The following is a 22,968-nucleotide window of genomic DNA, read 5'->3' as shown; positions in this document are numbered from 1 at the left end:
GTGGCATACTTATTTTTAAGCCAGGGTTGTACTTCATTCAGTAAAACAAATAAGCTTTTGGAAAAAAAATAAAAATAAATTAAAATACTATCTCACATTTTAATAGCACTTTGAATCTTGCAGACAATGTTTATATGGTAAATTGTACCTTGAAATGGTCTTGTGACATAGGTAGGAGATTATTATTCTACCCATTCCATAAATTAAACAACAACAACAACAACATGAGGGTCAGAGAAGTTGGAACTTCCAGAGTTATATAGGTTATATAGGTTAGTGATCTGCTCTGTCCTCCACACAGTGCTGCCTCCTTCACAATGAATTAGATTTCAAGTCCAGAAATATCAGATGTATGGGGTGAGGAGGTAAAAAGAGGAGTATTATCTTTGAGACTGCTCCAAATTAATATTCTTTTTCTTTCTTTGCTTCTTTTAAAAAATGACATCCCGTTCTTGTCATGGCAAGGGGTTCCTGAGATGTCCTGTTGGAAGTTCTCACTGATTGAGCTTTCAGTCTTTCCTACTGCTGAATAATGCTTTTCAGAATACAGCAATCTTGCTGAATGGAAAGCCTGCTTACCTCTGTCCACACTTACCAGAATGGTAGTCACCACTATGGTCCGATTCTCTGCTGATGCACTGTCATTGCTGATTTGCTGATCTGAGAAAGGCACAAACCTTTCATATTCATTCCAGTAGCCAGCCTAGAAAAAGCACATGTTTGACCTGGATGCGTATTTTTCACTCAAAAAGTACTGCAAGAAATTCAAGTGCTGTTGTAGAATGGAACTTTTTTTTTTTTTAAAGCATTTTGACCTTTATAAGGATCCATCTATCTCCCTCTGTCTTTCCACTCCCACCAGTACCCCATCACTGACACACACAGATGCACTGTTCCTTCATCTTGGGAGTTCCCATTTCTACCTCACCCTTGCTTATGTTTTATTAAATAATTTGTGTCACTGTAGGGTTATTGGCTGGGAGATGAAGGATGGCTGGGAAACCAGTGAGTATCTTATAGAAATGGCACAAATATATTTTATGTTCTGAGGGGTTTTATCAGATGCATATTAAATTGCCACTTCATGTCTAACTCAACCCTTAGTGTGATAGAAGTAGAGTGGTCATATGGAATTCAGCTATAGATAAAGGTACTTTATCCAGAGTCCATTTGATAGATGAGTTGACAAAGTGGAAAGATAACTGTTTTTCAATTCTTTTGCTAAAATCTTACATATTCTGGAAGACTCTGATTAAATAACAACATATTATAACATTTGTGATTTTTTTCATTTATTGCAAGAAGCTATTTATAACTTTTGATTCTGTCACTTTTATAGGACCAGCCTCGGAGAGAAATCCTCCCTTTAAAATTGTTGGAATTTACCCAAAGGAAATTAAATTGGCAAATAAAAAAGCTGTCTGCACCTTAATGTTTATTGCAGCTCAATTCACAATAGCTAAGACCTGGAATCAACCTAAATGCCCATCAACAGTAGACTGGATAAAGAAATTATGGGACATGTACTCTATACAATACTATACAGCAGTAGAAAACAATGAAATCCGGTCATTTGCAACAAAATGGAGGAATCTGGAAAACATCATGCTGAGTGGAATAAGCCAGTCCCAAAGGGACAAATATCATATGTTCTCCCTGATTGGTGACAACTAACCGAGCACCAAAAAGGAAACCTGTTGAAGTGAAATGGACACTATGAGAAACATTGACATGATCAGCCCTTGTCCTGACTATCGATGAACAACTTAATACTTTATCCCTTTGAGTATTTTTTTGTTCTACTTAATACTATTGGTTGAACTCTTTCATTAACATACAATTATTCTTAGGTGTTTAAAGTTAACTGAAAAGTGATCCCTGTTAAATATAAGAGTGGGAATAAGAGAGGGAGGAGATGTACAATTTGGGACATGCTCAAGCTGACTTGCCCCAAATGGTAGAGTTAGAAATGTGCCAGGGGATTCCAATTCAATCCCATCAAGGTGGCATGTACCAATGCCATCTCACTAGTCAAAGTGATCAATTTCAGTTCACAATTGATCATAATGATAGGATTAAGAGTCAAGGGGATCACATAAACAAGACTAGTGTCTGCTAATACTAACTGATAGAATTAAAAAGGAGAGAATGATCCTACATGGGAAGTGGGATACACAACAGACTCATAGAATGGCGGATGTCCTAAATAGCACTCTGGCCTCAGAATCAGCCCTTAAGGCATTTGGATCTGGCTGAAGAGCCCATGAGAGTATTTTAGGCATGGAAAACCAAGACACTCTGGGAAAAAAAAAAGACCTAAATGAAAGATCTCTGTGAGTGAGATCCCAGTGGAAAGAAAGAGCCATCAAAGAAGGAGGTACTTTTCTCTGAAGGGAGGACAGAACTTCCACTTTGACTATGACCTTGTCTAAATAAGATTGGAGTTAGCGAACTCAAGAGGCTTCCATAGCCTTGGCAACCCATGACAAGAGCCTCGGGTGACTACTGATGCCATAAACAAGAGTGTCAATTGTTAAGTCTACAACAGGAGTCACTGTGCACTTACTCCTCATGTGGGATTTCTGTCCTTAATGTGTTGTACAATGTGAATTAATGCTACAACTAGTACTCAAACAGTACTTTACACTTTGTGTTTCTGTGTGGGTGCAAACTGTTGAAATCTTTACTCAGTATATACGAAATTGATATTCTGTATATAAAGAGAATTGAAAATTAATCTTGATGTGAATGGAATGGGAGAGGGAGTGGGAGATGGGAGGGTTGCTGGAGGGAGGGAAGTTATGGGGGGGGGAAGCCACTGTAATCAATCCAAAAGCTGTACCTTGGAAATTTATATTTATTAAATAAAAGTTAAAAAACCCTATAGATTAACTATACATATTAAATTGTGTAATAATAATACATATTATTAATAAATAATAATATGCAATGATTAGAACCACAAATAAAAGATTAAACTTCAAAAAAGTGTATGGCTGGATCATTTTTATTATCAAAAAAACTCTGCATATCATATCTTCTTATACTTCTCACCAAATAGAAAAGCAAAAATGATGTGTGGGCATTTGCTTTGTGTGTGCTTCCTAATATCTATTTTCTTGCATCTGAGTGCTGTCAACCTTGAAAAGACTTTTTCTTTGGATGTCCATTTTGGTTACTTACTTTTCGAGAACCAGTGACTTTCATTTCATACACATCTATGGTATAATTTGTCCTACGTCCGTAAGTGTCAAATTGGATGTTTCCAGTCATTCCTTGTACTTGTACCTGGTAGAAAGGGAAAAGTGTAAAATTTGTAAATAGCATCTCATTATTGCCTTGTAGGTCTCTGGGATGAGGTTCAATGTCAGATCTTGAAATCTTGGGAACTTTTATCTTGAGTCATTGAGCTCTATACACTAGATCAAGTCTATACAGTTCTTCATTTCATTCACAGTATTTTCTTGGTATGGCTTTGAAAAAGTTAAGAATTTTTGAGTGAGAGGCAGTTACCTATATGGTGACAATGCTACCACCACTTATTCAAGGGCCTGAAATTTCCATTAGTTCTTTCTGAAGAAGATTCTTCAGGCTACTCCAAGCTAATGTATTTTACTAAACTGTGAGCTTCTTGGGAACCATGGTGTGTCTTATGTTAGTATCCCTGATACCTGAACATGATCTGATTTCAGTAACTTGGGCTCTGGGCCTCCTGGATTCATTTCCTAGCCTTATCACTTACTAACTGGAAGACTTTAGCCATACTCCTTAATGCATTTTTAAAACCTCTGTGGCCTAATCTTTAAAGTGATATGTACTAAAGTAACTACCCCTCAGATTTTTGGGAAGGATTAAATGAGTTATACATATATGGTGTTGAGAACAGTGTCTGGCAAGTAGTCAGCACTGCAATACATCCTAGCTATATTCATTATTATTATTAATAAAAGTTAATTTAGTTACTTTTTTGAGAGAGTTACACATTTGCCAGCTACTAAAGCAATAGAAATGAGTTTGCCCTCTTATTGAACCTCTGCCTGGCTACAGACATGTAGCAGAGAGCTAAGCCATTGAAGAACAATCCAAAGACTGATGAGATTTTTCAAGTCTAATGGACCAGGTATATGGTGCACTAGACAAGAAAGAGATTCTGGAAGCCTTAATACCTTTTTGGGATACTAAATACAGATTTCGTGTATGCCACAATTTTTCATAGATGTAGGCCTAGTATTTTGAACTAATAGGAGGCCATTTCTGCTGGGAGGAGAGCTTTCCTTACCTATTTTATGGTATAGAACACCGGATGAAAGACCCTGTCTAAATATGTCATCATTGCTAACCCCTTGCACTACTCGTCTGTTGAATAAGGGTCAAAGATTTTGCTTCAAAGAAAAAGAATTTCTCATTATCCTGAATGAAAGAAAGAATGGAATACTTTTTCCCTCACAGAAAACAACAAGCTGTCAGAGGTAAATGGGCTTGTGATGTAGAAGGGAAAATTGATGTCAAATATTAGGAACCATCTTTTTAAGGAGAAGGGGTTTTGCACATCATTAGTAGGAACCTGTTTCTGTTGAAGGAGAAATTCTCCAACATAACTAACTGGAAGCAAGATAATTGTCCAGCTGACCGAACCAACCTAAGTACTATTGTCAGCATAGGCTTGCAGAGAAAGTGACATCATACTTCTAAATAAAAGGACTTTTGATTGAGATACAAATTACTTATCCAGTAGGATGGGACCAATGCATGCTGTGAGGAACTCTTTATACTCCATTTTGAGCATTGAATTCTTGGAGAGGAATTAGGGCAGAGACAATGGCAAAGGAGTTTATTAAGGAAATTCTTCATTAGTGGAAATAGCAAGGGATTCAAGTCTCATTAACAATTGTATATTTCTATGGGTAGGTGTTTGGTACAGCAGTTAAGAGGCCATTTGGGACATCTGTATCCTATATCAGAGTTCCTGGGTTCAAATCCTGGTTCTACTTCTGATTCCAGCTTCTTGCTAATGCCCTCCCTTAGGGACAGAAGGTGATGGGTCAAGTACTTGGGCCCCTCCTGGTTTCCATCTGGCCCAGCCAGAGCTCTTGTGGCCATCTGGGAAGTGAACCAGTGGATGGAAGACTTCCCCCACCCTTTTCTCTCTCTCTCTCTCTCGCTGACTTTAAAATAAAATGAAAATTAATAAAATTAAAAAATAATATATTTCAAAAGATCCAGCCTATCTGAATATGCTGTATGAACTGGACAGGCAAAATATATCCAAGAGATTCCAGACCCCATGATTTTAATGGTTAATGGGTAGAAGTAGAATTGGACTATCACTAAGAGAGGAATCTGCTTTTAAAGATGTGGTCTGGTATTGAATGTCAGTGACAGTTTTCTACAGTCCCATCTGGGATCCCTTCTTTAATTCTTAACACCCTGTATAGGTCTTAACCAGAATATTCTAACCTCCTCTCTATTTCCAACTCTTTTGCTAGACTGACAACATCTCAAGATGAGAAACATTCTTTTTCTGTGCTTTCAGCAAATAATATAGTGACTGGGATAGGGCAGGTGCTCAACACATGTTTATTGAACAAGTTTCAATGACTTTAAATTTGGGACAGATATTTCAGCAGACAAGGGCTAAAGCTGATCTTGGCAATACTTGCAGATTGTGGAGAGAATGATTATCCAATCTGCAAGTGGCTTTCAAATATTTCAAAGCACTTGTTTAGATATTGCAATTTAAATGTGGACTCCCTCATCTTTTCTCGTGTTCATATATTAATATGGAGCTTGATACATGGTTATAGGTGATCAATAAATATTTGGTCAATGAATGATGTCTTGTTTTATTCATTAGCACAGGTCCCTTAGGAACCCCTATCAGACAGTAATTTTGTTTGGCAGATTTCTTTGAATGAAGAGAGAATGACTTATTGAGAAACAACAACGTGATAGTCACAATGAGGAGTGCCTTTATGTTCTACAATTTTACTTTAATGAACTCAAATAAAATGGGAATTCTTTTAATATGATAAAACACTCAGCACTTTAGACCAGCCTCCCTCCCAGTCCCTGTGCAATTCTAGTGTCTGCTTTTGGAAAAGGTTGATGCTTTCTAGTTTTTCTAGAGCAATAGGAGGAGGGGTCCTGTAAAAGAGGTAAAGCATCCTTTTAGTTGTGTGTGGAGGCCTGGAGAGCAAAGTTACCTATCTGCCTTATAGCTTGAGCTTTATCAGTGAGTTAGATGTGCAGAAATTTTTCTTTGCAATACTGTGACCAATCTAATTATTTCTAGCCAAATTAATTTCTTGTCTTTCATTCTGGTAGCCAGTTCTTTATTTGGGGAAGGTGGTTGTTTGTGTCATACATGGCAAGTCATTTGGAGATGCTGGCTCCTATCCCTTGAGATTTTGTTGATAAAAAATCCTTCTGATTCATTCTGAGGGAGTTTTCTATCTCACTCATCATTCTGTTTCACCTGACAATACAAATCTTGTAACCGCTGTGAAGGTTGAATTTAATTAACTACTCTTCAAAATTGTGTAGTGCTACCTCCATAAAACTACACTTAGGGCATTTGTTAGGGAACTGACATAATGACATCAAAATCTGCATGATGGGAGAATGAGTCATATCTCTTTCTTGGAGAGAGACACAGGGGCTACTAACCCCTTTTGATTGAATGCTTCCAACTTGGCAAATTGAAGACAGCAGTAAGCGAGCCAACTACACAGAATGATGTACGCTATGAGGCTGTTACAAATTCCTCATTGCTGGGTTATACACAGAATTATCTTATCATGGCCTATCTTTTTGTTTATTTGGATGTCCCAAACATCAGGATAATTAAATAAGGAAAAATAAGCGTTTCTTGTATTCTTGAAGGCTCATTTTAATGTATGCAGGCACATGAGGCAGGCATAAAGCAAAATATTCAGGAAAGAGCTCTTGCTTGGAAAAGTGCAATGAATGGGTGATGCTGCTCCTAGTGTAAATAATGGAATCTGTTCAAAAGACACTGCTTGGAGCCTTAAATGATCCCCTACCCAGTAAATAGTAAAAACAAGTGACCTATTTGACTGTCTTTCCATTGATTCCTTGTACTTTTCTACAGGCGTTTTCTTTGAGGCATTGGGCAAAAGGCTCTTAAGTAGGCCTACAAATGTATCATGTTCCTGCATTTCTTCTTGTAGAACAGTATAAGTGTTCTTTTTGGCAACATTAATACTACCATGCTGGCTCAGTTCCGCACTCTATCCAGGCTAATGATTTGTCTGATGAGCCAGAGGATGCTGTTGTTCTTTTAAATGTCTGTTGTGAAATTAGGAATGTCTCACACAATATCCCAATCTCTGTATGAAACACCATCTTTCTAGAAAGTTTGAAATTTTTTGAAACTATTTATACATTTAGTCCATAACTTCTGAGGGTACTACTGAATTCTGTTTACTATCCACAGTACAGTACAGAAATGAACATACATTTGCTCTGAATTTGCCATTTTTCAAGTTTTTAAAAATTTTTGTTTCAATTCTTTATATTTTCTTTTTAAGATTTATTTATTTATTTGAAAGCCAGAGTTTACATAGAGAGAGGGAAAGACAGAGAAAGGTCTTCTATCTGCTGGTTCACTCCCCAAATGGCCACAATGGCCAGAGATGGGCTGAGCCGAAGCCAGGAGCCAGGAGCTTCTTTCAGGTCTCCCATGTGGGTGCAGGGGCCCAAAGATGTGGGCCATCTTCTACTGCTTTCCCAGGCCATAGCAAAGAGCTGGATTGAAAGTGGAGCAGCCGGGACTAGAACTGGCACCCATATGGGATGCCAGGGTTGCAGGCAGCAGCTTTACCCCCTACTCCACAGCATCAACCCCACATTTTTCAAGTTTCAGGAGTGAAATGTTTGGAGCCTGTGTTGAGGCGCAGCAGGTTGTGATGCCATCATCCCATACTGGAGTACTGAGTTGAGTCCCAGCAGCTCTGCCTCCGATCTGGGTCCCTGCTAATACACCAGGGAAAGTAGTGGAAAATGACTCCAAGTACTTGGACCTTTGCCATCCACGTGGAAGACCAGGCTAGAGTTCCTGGTTCTTGGCTTTGGCCTGGCCCAGCCCTGGTGGTTGTTGTGGGCATTTGGGGAGTGAAGCAGTAGAAGGAAGATCTGTGTCTCTCCTTCTCACTCTGTTGCTCTGCCTTTCCAATAAATAATGTGATTTTATTTTAAAAAGAATGTCCTATTTTTAGATTTCTAGTTTTGGGTGAATAAATATCTATATTCATCCTATCTGCACATGCCAAGATTCTATAGACTCCAATCCTACTCCTTTCAGTATGTCTTTTCTTAAGATCCAAGTCTCATCTTTTGGTGTCTCTATTATCCCCCCAACCCCTGGCCCCGCAGTGACCCATTGTGGTCTTTTACCATTTTCAGAGCTCTCTCAATGTCAATTCCTTGACTCCAGGGCACAGCAGGATTTGCTAAGCAATCCCCAGCACTGCCTCTCCGGGACACATCCACTCGCTGCCTCCTCAGGTAGCGGAATGCTTCTGCTATGACCAGTATCGCATCGTGTGTCAATGCAGATGTATACTGAAATAGATGCATGGAAAACAAGATAGCATGACGAGTGACATCCTCAAAACTTGCCTCTTCCTTATAATTTTCATTCATCGCCACCTCTTGCTCTATGAAGTCACTCTTCTAATTATTTGAGTCAAGAGATCTCTCTGGCAAGCCTGGCTTTGATTCATCCTAGGAAAATGCCTTTTACCTCATGTGTGCAAGTGTTAAGATTATTAAGATGAAATGGCTCAAGGGAATCCCTCTCTTGCTCTCCAAACTGTGCTTCACATTGAGTGAGTGACTACTAAAAGCCCAGGTCTTTTACAATGTGAAGTTAAGGGATGGCATATATAGATGGGAGAGGAAACAGCATATCCTAAAGCAAGACTGGGTTATTGCTGTTTATAATAGAAAATTCAGATCTAGTGTTTACTTAGGGGAAAATGAAAATAGCTAAGTTAGACAGCTTGAAATTAATTTTGAGGGGAACATTAATCATTTCTGTCCGGACCATGTTTCTAGTGAGCTAGGACCTGTGGCCAGCAATAAATCAGTTTTGTTTCCTGGGGGGGCCACAAAAAGTAAAGCTGGTTTTTGATTATAGCAAATTGCAATTGTTATTGAGTTTTAAATCTGATAATGTTGACAATTCATAGGCAATACTCCATGATGCTATCTCTTTCAAGCAAGAATATTTATTTTCTGTTCTTGGATATATTGCTATGCTCTTCTAGGGATGAAGTCACTTAATATAGGGGATTTGATTATCTGCAATTTTGAAATGGTAGATGGTTTTTCATTAAACAAATCAACAAAGTATGATTAAAATGAGCTGACACATTCTGTAAGGCTGACAAATACTGGTAGAATATAGAATATTGCTGATTTTTTTAAAAGTCCTAGAGAGAGTTCTCTTGCTATATATTATGTACAAATACAATTGGGAGTGAGTATATGGTTGTCTCTACAACTATCAATTTACTTTTCTGACATTTCTCATGCTACTTTTCTTTCAGAAGCAAATCATCAAGTATGACTAACAGGGGCCATATGTTCTTTCGTGAAGAAGAATCTTTGTGTCTTTTGTTGTCCTGTGCAAACTCAACATAGTGGTGGTTTTCTTTCCAGAAGATTGCATAAATTGTCAGCAATCTTAATATAGTCCTTTCTAAGCCATGCCATAAAAACCGTTTAATTTTCTACTTTATTTAACTTCTAAGGACCAATTCATGAGAATGCCCCCTTCTGAAAAATGCCCTAAAAGGAAGTGTTTCTAAAACAGATTAAATTAAGCAATCAGGATTTTAATCTTTAGACAATTTTATTTCCAAATCAATGACACTTTACACCAATTTTTAAAGTGAACTTTTTTTTTGTCTGATTCATTCAGTACAGGCTTCTGAAGTGACTAGTACTAAGCAAGGAAATCTGAAAGTTATAACTATCTGTTTAAATATTTGTCTTATTTGAAGGGCTTTTACTTATAAACCAGAAAAGTTCTCAGCAGGTTCTAGAACGTTACGTTATCCATACCATATCATCAGTGAATAATCCAAAGCTGAGATTTCTTCCTTCTCTTTGTGCAAATTGTATCTCAGCACAGGCATAAATTACTTTGTAGAACTGTTTTCATACTCTTTATTTTTGTCTGTTTTATTGTGCCTACTAGTGCCTGGCACATTGTAGGTACCCTCCTAAAATCTCAAATAAGTGAATTTATCTCATCTATTATCAGCTACATGTAAGGACCATAAAGCAATGCACATAGGAAATTTTATGAAAATCTAAATTTGTGTAATAGTACTTCAAAAAGTTCTTGGAAAATTGAATTAAAAGGTAAGCTTATTTTGGTATAAAATTTTTTGAAATGCATGAGTACAAGAGGCCTTCAAAAAGTTTATGGAAAATGCATATTATAAAAAATGTATGCATGGATTTCAAAAGTTTTTGGCACTGAAATGAGCATTCAATTTCATTTCCTGTGAAGTTTTTGAAGTACTCTCATATAAACTTACTTAAGTGTAGTGAAAGGATAAATACTATTTAGTACATAAAAAAAGATTTGTTAGAAAATGATCCCTCACAGGGACTGTGGCTATATTAACTGAAGCAAATTAGGATAACTGATCATGGGGTAGAATATTTTGAAACAAGACTGTCCTGGAGAAATCTGGCATGTATAATTCCTACACCAACAGGGTACCACTTAGCTAATGAATGACTTAACTGATCATAAAACTTTGTTTAGCTCACAACTTTTCTAGGACATACCAAGTGTGTAATTAAAGTTCCACTTGGATTACTTTCTAGTGTGACCCAATTAGAGTGGACCTACACAGATGGTAAAGATTGTATCTCCTTTTCTCTGGTCTGTATTCTCTGTTATCCTCTATTCTTGCCAGAGGGTAAGGATGTGAAGATGCCTGTCTTAAAGCCATGAGAAAGGAGACTCCCCCCTCCATGTCCCTTTTTTAAGGAAAGGTTCCCACTCTACTTGATCCCTCATCTGGTGTCACAGCTGTGACACATACTTTCACTATACCAGGAAGGAAGAATTTAAAGTTGTTTTCATACTTGAATCAATGTACTGAGGGAATGAGTTACTTAAAAAGTACATTTGAAGGAGCCTTTGTGTAATATTAGTAGCTTTCCTCTAATTTATCTGTTTTAATTCCTGATTTTTAAATAATAGGATTTCTAGCCCTAGGGGAATATATATATGGAAATATGCACCTTAAGCATGAGTTTCTGCTTTTAATAGTCTTATCTTGATTTTGTGAAAATGAGTAACTAAGGCAATCTAATTATTTCTAAAGATACTTTTGCAGGCAGGAAAACATTTCTGTTCAATACACATATAGGCAACACACACTCTGTACTAGAGCCTAATTCACCTGGGTGTTCTGAGATTCATGGAACTTATTAACACAAAGCAATCACATAAATAATGTAAAATCTAATTTTCTGTTTCAGGCTATCAGTCTTCCTCACTTATTCCCATTGCCCCCACCCTTTGCCTGGCTCAGGTTCTTGCAATATTGTAAATTGGTATGAGCATATTACAAATGAAATTCATTAAAAAATTAAGTTAACTTATTCCCAAACCCGGAATTCTCAGATCTCATTCTCTACAGCTTCTTTGTTTTGTGCCTTATTTTTCAAATGCAGTAGCTTCTTTGAATCATTTCTGAGGGAAGACCACTTGACCACAGGATGGTTGCAAGTATATGAAGACCACACCCAGATGGTTGGAAAAGCTGGCCTTGGCTTTATCTGTTACCTTTAATGGTGCATTCTTGGCTTCAGGGAATTCCCTTTCATCCAGCCTCACCCAGCGCTGTATGAACTGCTGAACCATAGGGTTCTCGTTGTTGACAATCTGGAAACCTGTAATGTTGGCTCCTCCATGCATGACTCTTTCCAGCAAAATATCAGTAAAACCCTAGAAAGACATTGAAAGGAAGTCATGATTGTGGGAGCTGAGTATTCTTACTCACCACGTCCACTAGAGTGCTGAGCATGAAGTGAAATCTCCATCCCTGGGACCACTTACTAGCAATGAAGAAAGCCTTGGCTATAAAATTAATCCTTAGGGTGATATGTCTTAGAAAATTGATTCGTGACGGAGAAATTCCTTCATTTTAGTGCCCATGTCTTTATTTAGTGTAGCTGCCACATGGACAAACATAGGTGCTGATTTTAAGCCAATATTTCAATTGGTTTCATTTGCTTGTATTTTCAGCCTTTCTTCATTGACTCCAAATACAATGCTTTATGTAACTGGAAAGTGCTGAGTAAGTCTGACCCTCACAAGAGATATAAAAACCTTTTCTTCAGCCTAACATGCCAAACCCAGCAGAGTGCTTCAGATTCTAGTAACAAGTACTTTAGACATTTGTGATTTATAGAAATGCCAATGAGTGAAACTGACAGCGTGGTTGTATACAATGGTACAAACCCCAGGGTACATCTCACATGTGTCCATAAATGAATCTTGACATCTGCATAGCATCTACCATTTTCTTCTTAACTTGTTCTGTTTACCATCTGGTGCCTCTGCCACCTAAACCTCCTGAAGGAATCTCTCCAGCGTTCACACCTCAGCCATTTCTACCTGGGCCCCACTAGCTCTACTGGGCGTTGTTGTCTTCTGGGACAACTGGGCCAGGAACTGCTGCCGCTTCTGCTGGAAACCTAGCTCCCGCTAATTGCTGCTAATTAGGGGCCTCAAAGGATTGAAGTCGGTATTTTTAGTCATAGAGAAATGGAGAGAATTCTTTCTCCCTTCTTTAGACCTATGCTCAACATTTTAATATTTTTCCAGATATACAATAAAGTTGAAAAAATCATAGTGAACACCAATATAATCATTACTCAGATTCTATAATTAATATTTTTATCCATTCATCAATCCATTCCACTTTTGGGATGCATTTCAAAGCAAGTTGCAGTATTTAGTATTCTTCACCTCTGAAGATTTCAGCATGCAAACCATTAATTAGAGCTCAGTGTTTGTGTACAGTTCTTTTTGTTTTCCTTTCTTTTTCAGGTAAAATTTACATTCCAGTGAAATTCACAAATCTTAAATGTGCTATTCAGTAAGTTGTGATAAATGCGCACACCTGAATCACTCAGCTCTCCATCAATTCTTTAGTTTTCCTTCCTTTTTAATTCTAAGAACGTTTTATTGAAGTATAGTAATCATATAGACAAGTGCGCATATCTTTACGTGTATAGCTTGATGACTATTTACAAACAGAAAATGTTAATAGAACCAATTTCCAGAAGCCCTCTCTACTCCCTGTTTTGTGTGCTTCTCCAGGCACCACCCCAACCTCTGCTGTCTTTAATTTTACATTTCTTTAGCATGGGTAATCAGGCAGTCTTAGAAAATATTTTAGTGAAATAAGGTTTCCAGTTATTACTCGGCCCCCTTTGTCTTGATTTCATAAGTGGAATTTGAGTCAATGGAGACTGGACAAAGAGCCAAATAGTTTGCATCACAAAGACTCCTCCTTTCTGATAACTAAAATTGTTTTGAAAATTAATATTAACTTGTTATGGTGAGTTTTCTCCCCAAAGCCTCCTTTATTAGAAAATCTAAACTCTGTTTTCTCCCATTTGCCGCCTGCTGACTACTGTTGGGGCTTAAGCTGACTCCCCACTCCCAACCCCTAAACATATAAACAAAAGGCTGATATGAAACTTTAACAATAGCTTTAATTAATTTTTCATGCCAGAACATGTTTGGCAGTTAACAAATATTACATCAAAAAAAGGGACCAACAACCCATTTGTCTGCTATTGTAGGTGATGGGTAGGCTCTCTGGTGCTTATTTGGCCTGTATTTTAAAAAATATTTATTTATTTATTTATTGGAGTGGTAGAGTTACAGATAGTGAGAGGGAGAGACAGAGAGAAAGGTCTTCTTTCCGTTGGTTCACTCCCCAAATAGCCTCAATGGCCAGATTGTGCTGATCTGAAGCCAGGAGCCAGGTCCTTCTTCCATGTCTCCCACATGGGTGCAGGGGCCCAAGGACTTGGGCCATCTTCCACTGCTTTTCCAGGCCACAGCAGAGAGCTGGATTGGAAGAGAAGCAGCTGGGACTGGAACTGGTGCCTATATGGGATGTCAGTGCCGCAGGCAGAGGATTAACCTATTGTGCCATGGCGCCGGCCCCAATTTTTGGCCTGTATTTTAAAAACCTGGGATGGAAAAGTGGCACTTCCTTTCCTAAGAGAAAAGGGATTGAGAATGCTTCTGCCACCATCCTGGTCCCCAGGGTCAATAGACAAAATATGCATTAGAAAGCAATATCTCTCACTTTGATTACATCACACTCCTATTTTTCTAGTACCCTCAGGATGTTAAGATGGAAAGTAGATTAACAAAAGGGAGAGAGGATTCCAGAAATCTCATTTCTGTCTTAATGGCCCAAGAGCCAGCACTTCAATCTGGTTACTGTCCAACATATTGCTCTTTTCTTAGATATTTACCATCAGTACTTTTTTCTTGGATGAATAAACTAAAAGGAGGGGTCCAGCTCAAGTTCCCCTCAGCAATCATCTCCTCACTCCCTGAAGGCTTCACCCAGTCGTGTAGGCCCTGCATGCTCCCACTTAGGTGTCTTCCACGTCAATGAGCATATTATAATCTGGAAACATCTTATTTTTTTATTTTAAAAAATTTACTTAAAACATTAAGAGATCTTCTGTCTGCTGGTTCACTCCCCAAATGGCCACAACAACCTGGGCTGGGCCAGGCCGCAGCCAGGAGCCAGGAGCTTCTTCCAGGTCTCCCCCATGGGTGGCAGGGACCCAAGCACTTGGGCCATCCTCTGCTGCTTTCCCAGATGCATTAGCAGGGAGCTGCGTCGGAAGTTGGGCAGCTGGCTCTGGAACCGGCACTCATATGGGATGCCAGCGTTGCAGGCAGTCAGCCCCATGGAAACATCTTTATAGGAATACTGTGCACTGATCTCTCTACTGCTCCTCAAATGTACCACTGAGCACCTAAACGTTTCTTAGTCAATCTATGTTTTAAAACAGATGTATCTGGCACCTGTCAGGCTTGAATTAGACTGGTTGTTATCAAGGGATGAAACGCATCCATAACAGCACAAACCAATTCAGGGGGAGGTTACTTGACTTGTTCTGGGTGATAGGAACTGTAGACCAATAGCTCCACTGAGTGCCCTGAAAGCTTATTAGGCTTTACAGGAAGATAGCACTAACCCAGCCCGGTTGACAGTGTGAGGAGAGCAGAAGGAAGGTAGAAAAAGAAAGGAGGTAACAGATGTTTAGGGAGATAAAAGGAGACATCTTGATGCTAAGGGCAAGAGTTGGCTGGCTCCTGGTCCTAGTTTTCTCTCTGTTATTCGCATACATTTTGCTGACTGTAATCTCTTGTCAGATTCTGTGATTTGCATGTCACTCTGGTGCCCAGCATTTAGATAAATCAACCCACAGCCCTCAAGGTTGAGATAACTAAGGCTGAGTTTTCTTAAACACTAATGCAGCAGAGCTGACCAGCAAATATCCTAGAAATGGGAGGAGAAAAGAGAATGGAGGTGAGCAGTGGTGTCAGGGTATACAAAGAAAACTGTTTGCTGGCCAAAAGGCAAAAGTTAGTTTGCTGTTGGTCATCCTTCTCTTCATGATGCTTTCTTAAAAAAGGTCTTTATTTTTGTATCAAATACCTATTTTATTTTGTATCAAATAAATCAAATAGAAACTCTATGCTTGAAGTGACCATTGAGTCTACAGGATTATAAAAATTCAAGCTTGATTCTCTCCACAACCTCTTCTGAGACACAAAGACGGCAGAGTTGACATCCAGCACTAGGAAGGGAAAGGAGGAAAGAGAGAGAGGGTAGGATGATGGAAATTAGCAGGGAGTTTCTCCATAATAGCAGGATTCTGTTAGTTTCTGGGCTGCCTTCTCCTTTCCCAGCATTTTAAGACATTGTAGCTTTCTATAACAATCTTTGATGATTTGTTATGGTTATGATACCTATAACCCTAAGCCAGGTCAAATATTCACCTCAAAACTATGTTAAGACATGAACACAGCAAAGGTGATAATATAATTATCCAAAAAGGACAAGTGGAGTAAATAAAAGGGTAGATAGACATCAGTGGAAGAGAGATGGAGGATAGGAGAGACTTAGTGGCTAAGGTCCAAGAGCTAGTGTTATCCTTCTCCTTCTATCTCATTATTTTAAGGCATTTCATTTATGCATAACCTTTTGTTAGATATTCGTCTTAGGCTGGTGTACCACATTCCTCACAGTGGTAACACTGAGGCTGAGTCTCTTAAAGTCTCTCGAAAGACACTGACATAAAGCAGAGGACCACCAAACACAAGGATGGTAAGAAGGGAGAATGAAAGTGTTGTCAGTGGTAGAAGGATGGAAATTATGAGGGAGGAGATAGCTAAGGAGGAAGATTTTGCTGGATCCTGTTCCACTTCCCACATGGATTCTATTTTTAAAAGCATTCTTTTCAAAAATCCTAAAACAACTTGCTAGAGTCTATTGCTGTGTGTAATCATAGTGGAAAAGTTACAACTTGAGGCTTGAGTCTACCCATAACCTTGGTATAATAACTAATGCAACAAAGCTAAGCAGCAAACATACAAGCAGGCAGGAAATAAGGAAGGGAAGAGTGTGGTAGGAATGGAGAATGTAGGAGGTGGGTTCTGGCTAGAAAACAGGAAATGTCATCAGTCCTGTCCTGTTTATCTGCTATCCAAATTTTAAAGCAATGTACTTTTCTGTGACATGTTGTTAGAATTCAGTAAACAACCCTCATGGTGTTTATAATGGTGCCAAACCAATGTAAAAATACTAAAACAGACCATAAAGCGAGTATATAAAAAGGGAAATAAAATGGTAGTGACAGGGAGGGCCACGGTGGGATGATGGAAGTTAGGAGAAATGTTCTGATTCAGGGGAGAAGTTAACTGGCTTCTGGTTCACTTTCTCCACTTGTCTGATTATTTGAAGACATTTCATTTGTCCATTACTCTTGCCAGAATTCACTTTTTTTTAATTGAGAGGCACAGAGATACACAGAGAGAGCCATCTGCTGGTTCACTCCCCAAATGCCCACAGCAACTAAGACTGGCTCAGGCTGAAGACAGGAGTCTGGAACCTCCTTCAGGTTTCCCACACGGGTAGCAGGTACTCAACCACTTGAGCCATCTACTGTTACATCCCAGGGTGCCTAACAACAGGAAACTGAAATCAGAAGTGGAACTGGGATTTGAACCCAGGCACCCTGATGGCATCCCTAGCAACATTTTAACTGCTATACCAAACTTTTGCTGTGTAGAATTCAGATCTTGATTGGCTACACAGAAATCTCAAGGTGTCTGTCCAGGCATTACTGCAATGAAAATGACCTTCAACAATGTGGATGGTGAAGGGGAAAATCCAAGATGACAGACATTTATAGAAATTAAAAGTTAGGCTACAAGTTGGGGGCGAGAATTGGCTGACTTCTAGTCCACACTCATGAATGATCTCGTTATTTTAAGGCATTTCACCTGTCCACAGCTCTTCCTAGATTTCTTCCTTTTTTTTTTTTTTTGACAGGCAGAGTTAGACAGTGAGAGAGAGAGAGAGAGAGAGAGAGAAAGGTCTTCCTTTTCCATTGGTTCACCCCCCCCCCCCAAAAGTGGCCGCTATGGCCAGTGCATTGCGCTGCGCTGATCCGAAGCCAGGAGCCAAGTGCCTCCTCCCGGTCTCCCATGCGGGTGCAAGGCCCAAGGACCTGAGCCATCCTCCACTGCCTTCCCGGGCCACAGCAGAAAGCTGGACTGGAAGAGGAGCAACTGGGACAGAATCCGGTGCCCCGACTGGGACTAGAATCCGGGGTGCGGCGCCACAGGTGGAGGATTAGCCTAGTGAGCCGCAGTGCCGGCCCCTAGATTTCTTCTTAAGAGCTGGCTGCAAAAGGGCCTTAAAGTTGAAAATACTGATACTCTAAAACCTGTGTGAGTACCCTATGATAACAAAAATGAACATTAACCATTCAGACAATTAAGGGAAAAAATAAGGAGGAAGGTCAGTGATAGGAAGATGGAAAGTAGGGGAGAGATGTTGAAGAAAATGCAGGGGCTAGCTGGCTCCCAGGCCACTTTCCACCTGAATTTCACTTTGTAATGCATGAACTGCGTTTCTCCACACATTAGCACCTTCAAGGACTGAAAACAGAGGCCATACTTTTCTCACAGGCTTAGCCAAGACACTAATGGGGGAGAGATGACCATGAAGCATTTAGTAAGCATGAAAAGATAGATTAAAAGGGAGTGAAAGAGAGAAACTGAGGATCATAGTATTTTAGGAATGAGGATCTTGATAGAGAGGTGATATCTGGTTCCTGGAACTCCTTTGTTAATATCCAAAAATATTAAGGGAATACGCATTTCTATAATGTCTTGTATATATTTTCCATCAGAGAAGATACCCACAGCAGTCAAATTGGTAAAGGTGAGTCTGGGAATCCTTGGAACCAGTGTAAAGGCAGTAATATAGATGAGAGCACAGACAACAACCAGGGTTATGAAGATGGAAGCAGAGTGGTGTTGATTCAGGGGACATAGTGGCATGATGATGGAAATGAGGAGAAATTGTCGGGCACAAACATAAGACTTGGCTGACTCATGGTTCACATATTCCTGCTCATGATTTTAAGGAATTCTACTTGTCTATAATTCTCTCTAAACTTCTCCATTTGAGTCTGACTTCAGACTTCGAAGTGAGTTTATTGAGGTGGACTCTCTCCTAAATCTTTGCAATGATATGAATGTTAAAAATATATTAAATACAATCCAAATGGAAAAATGAGAAAATAAAATTGGAAGTATCACTGAAAGAAATCAGGAACTTAGCAGAGAGAATTGCCAACCCAGGGGCAGGAATTGGCTGATTCATCATTTACCTGTTTCCATTCTAACAGGGTTTCAAACATACTGCTTCATACCACATATTGCTAGCTTCAACCACTGGTATGTGCAAATACAAGCTCCAAGTAACAAAAGAAGCATCAGTCTCCTGAAAGCTTCCCAAAGAAAGTCATATAACAGAGTTGACTAGTAAATATCCACAAGGGAAGACAGTGAATGAAAAATGGGAGTGATAAAAACAGAAGTATTATGGAACAAACTTTGTAAAAAGGGCAGGAGTTCCCTGGCATCTGATGCTGTCTTTCCTCCTATGACAGGATTTTAAGGCATTTCATTTGCTCATAACCTCTTCCTAGGTTTCACTTATTGAGCTTGCCACTTGCAAATCAACAAGCAAGAATATCTGGTCTGACCCCATAATCTCCCTTTAAAAATAAGACAACAGAAACAACCACTGGATATTTGGAGCATAAAAGAGGAAAATAAAATTCAGAAGAACAGTGGAAGAAATAAGGAAGTTAAAAGAGAAAGGATGACTCTTGGGCAGTTGTTGGCTAACTCCTGGTTCATGAATTTTTTTACTCAACATGGCTTGAGTATGTTGTGCTTTCTGTCATACATCTAGCTTCTGTACATAGATACAGAATACTGAGAGTAGATTTTTTTGGATAAGCTCAGCCAAGACACCAATAATATGGCAGAGCTTACCAAAAGTGTCTAGGATGTAAAAGAAGGTAGGGGAATGAGATGGTTGTGACATGAAGGAGAATGCTGAGCGATGAATAGTTAAGGGAGGATGTTGGAATGTTCTTGTATTGCCTTGCCTATTATCATATGTAAAGAAGTTTGCTTGTACATAAATGCTACCCACAATTCATTTCTAGAGCCAACAAATCACAGAGGTATGAATATTTGGCTGAAACCCATTGATCTCTAAAAAATTGCAATGGAAGTGTACACTGATTCAATGGGAGGGAAAAAGGTGGAAATTAAAGCGGAAAGGCCATGGGTAGAGTACAGGAAGGTAGGAAAGGAAATGTTGACTACTGGGTACTACTACCACATAGCCAGGAAATGAAAGCAATGACACAAGGGGATGAGGTTATAGTAAAAAATGTTATTATTAGAAGAATGATTTTATATACAGGATATAAATTTACTGGGAATTTACCACATTTTTCCTCTTGTCAGAATGTTTTAAGACATTTCACCTTTTCATCAGAACTACAACTGGGATACTGGACTGAGTCCATCTGAAATCCATAAATAAAATAATGCCATAGAAATAGCCACCAAATATCAGGAAGTTGAAAAGTGTGAATGAAAGCAGGAAGGGTGTTGGTAGACATAAGGAAAGTAGGAGAGAAATGCTGACTCTGGGTTTACTACTTCTCATTTAATATGGTTCAAAATATGTTGTCTTTTCCGTTATACTTGCTAGATTTCATGATATGCATAAGAGAGTCTGAAGATACAGAACGCTGACAATGTTTTAGACAACTTCAGCAAAGATGCTAATGTAACAACTTACTACCAAATACTCAGGATGTAATCAACAAAAACTGGGTGGGTTGTGGCAAGTGGGGAATACCAGGAATCTAGTTTTGTTATAAATAGCGGGAATTGTCTGTCTCCTAGTCTAACAGCTTCCTTTCTAATATTAAAAAAGCATGTTATTTTTCTGCCACATATTTCTAGATTGTGTGGCTGACAGGTGCAAATAGAGTATGCAAAGTATAGGAGAGGGAGACTAGATTATTTGGACAACTTTAGCAAAGATACCACTGAAGCAGAGCTGAGCAGTACTTCTCTAGGATGTAAGATGGGAATTGAAGGCAAGGGACAATGGTACACTACAAATGAGTGTATTACTAGACCATTTTCCCATGAAGAGTATCACAATATTCTAAGGCATTTAGTTGATAAAAAAAAAATTGTCAGGTTTCATTTCCTGAGCTGACCACTTGCATACTCTGATGTGGGGATATCTGGCTGAGTTGACTGAAATCTCCCTAAATAACACAACAGAAACAACTACAGAATATCTTGATAAGAAAAGGTAAAAATAGATGTGCAAAAGGCTATTGGCAGAAAGAAGAAAGCTAGGATCTAAGCGCTAAGGTTAGGAGTTAACTAATTTCTGGTTCACTTGTCTCCCTTCTAACATGACCCAAAGCATGTTACCTTTCCATCACATACTGCTAGATTCTACTGGGACTATGCACAGCATAGTGCTCAGGTAGAGAAAACTGAGACTAGATTTTTTTGGACAGCTTCAGCAAAGAACTAATATAACAGTTTACCATCCTCACTCTTTCTTCCTGACAGAAACACCTGTGGGTGGGGCATGACTCCCTCAGCCAATCATCTCTGACCACTTCCATGAATATTCCTGTTATCAGACATACTCCAACTGCTGCCACTCAGGTATCTCTCTAGCCCACAGGTCTTGTCTCCTCTCTATGCTCCATTTTCCCTGTGTATCCTGAGTTCTGTGAGCAGCAGTTCAGTGACCACCAAGACAGCCACATACGTGAAAACACACAGTTTTTAAAAAATTATCAGAAATATCATGTCTTTAGAAAAAGCATGAGTTTGATTATTGGTTTAAATATATAATGAGTGGGGCTGGCATTGTGGTGTAACAGGTTAAGCCACTACCTATGGCAATATCATCCAATATGGGTGCTGGTTAAATCCCAGCTTCTCCCTTTCCAATCCAGTTTTCTGTTAATGGCCTGGGAAAAGCATCAGAAGATGGCCCAAGTGCTTGAGCCACTGCCACCCACGTGAGAGACCCAGATGAAGCTCCTGACTGTTGCAGCCATCTGGAGAGTGAACCAGCAGATGGAAGATTGATCACTTTCTCTCTCTCCTCCCCCCTCCTTCTCCTTCTGCTCCCCTTCCTTTTCTCTCTCTCTTCCTCTCTCTCTGTAACTGTGCCTTTCAAATAAATAAATGAATCTTAAAAAAAACACATTTCCACCAAAGAAAAAAATGTGTTCCAGTATATTTATTTGATTTTTTTTAGCAGATTGCTCTTTTATAGCAACTGCTTTATCCCTTCACTAGCAGTTCATTTCTGCTTGAAAACAAGTTTCTTCTTCTGGCATCTCCTTTCCACACAAAGACATTACAATCTCTCCTTTCTTAATTTCCTTTTTCTCATTTTTCACTTTGAGTGTTTGAGTATGAGAGCAGGTATGAGTTCTGTAGCTGGGCTCACAGAGTCTGCTTTTTTTTAAAAAGAGGATAATCTTCATGCCACAAGAATTTCAGTCAATGAATTTATTATACTTTGAGGCAGTTATAATCTGTAAAACAAATGGATTCCTTATTTGATTTTGGAATTTTCAACTTGAATTTACTTTGAGACACCGATGACTCTCCAATTAGATCCTCATGCTCCAAGAAACCACTTTCTCTGACTGCCTGCTGACTAAATTCACTTCCATATTCCTTGTGCAACTTAAAAAGAATATGCTTCCATACAAACTTATTGCATTGCCTCAAAATATTTTGTTCTTCTGTATCCCTTTGTTTAATTAGTGGCACTTTAGACCTACTGAGTATGGGACCCAAGTACCTAACTCAACAGCACAAGTGAGTTTTAAGCACAAGCTGAGATTTTGAGAACCACAGAACTACACTCTTGTCCTAGCTTCCTAGCTGCTACTCTGACTTGCAGTTCTTCACCTCTCCAGTTTAACCTTCACAAAGTAAATTTGCCAGCCTAAAAATCAGAGAATAATAAACCTTACCTCACATTATTGCAGTGGTTCCCTACTTTCTCCATGCATATTAACAGCCAAGTATCTTAGCTTGACTTTCAAGAGTTTTCATGATCTCTTCCCCTCTACTCCTAGACCATTTTCCCCAAAGGAGACATCATGCTCTAGCCATTTCATATCCCTTTTGAAAAATATTTATTTATTTGAAAGTCACAGTTACAGAAAGAGGGAGGGAGGGAGAGGGAGCAGAAGAGGGAAAGGGAGAGAGAA

At 39.0% G+C, this 22,968-nt stretch overlaps 1 protein-coding gene across 4 annotated transcripts in view; it reads right to left on the bottom strand.

Annotated features, from left to right (window-relative positions):
* The window catches only part of GRIA3 (glutamate ionotropic receptor AMPA type subunit 3), a 311,476-nt gene that overhangs the window by 82,290 nt on the left and 206,218 nt on the right, over nucleotides 1-22,968 (bottom strand). For all 4 annotated transcript variants that reach the window (XR_011385359.1, XM_008273165.4, XM_002720270.5 and 1 more), the window contains exons 6-9: nucleotides 11,837-11,998; nucleotides 8,416-8,583; nucleotides 3,184-3,288; nucleotides 596-703 (exon numbers count right to left, since the gene is read on the bottom strand). Coding sequence is in view for 3 of the 4 variants with exons in the window: in XM_008273165.4 (XP_008271387.1) it covers nucleotides 596-703; nucleotides 3,184-3,288; nucleotides 8,416-8,583; nucleotides 11,837-11,998 (543 nt within the window). In the remaining variant the exon portion in view is untranslated. The remainder of the gene's footprint in view (nucleotides 1-595; nucleotides 704-3,183; nucleotides 3,289-8,415; nucleotides 8,584-11,836; nucleotides 11,999-22,968) is intronic.

Source organism: Oryctolagus cuniculus, chromosome X, assembly GCF_964237555.1.
Source record: "Oryctolagus cuniculus chromosome X, mOryCun1.1, whole genome shotgun sequence".
Classification (NCBI taxonomy): Eukaryota; Metazoa; Chordata; class Mammalia; order Lagomorpha; family Leporidae; genus Oryctolagus; species Oryctolagus cuniculus.
This window is presented reverse-complemented; position numbering and strand designations above follow the sequence as displayed.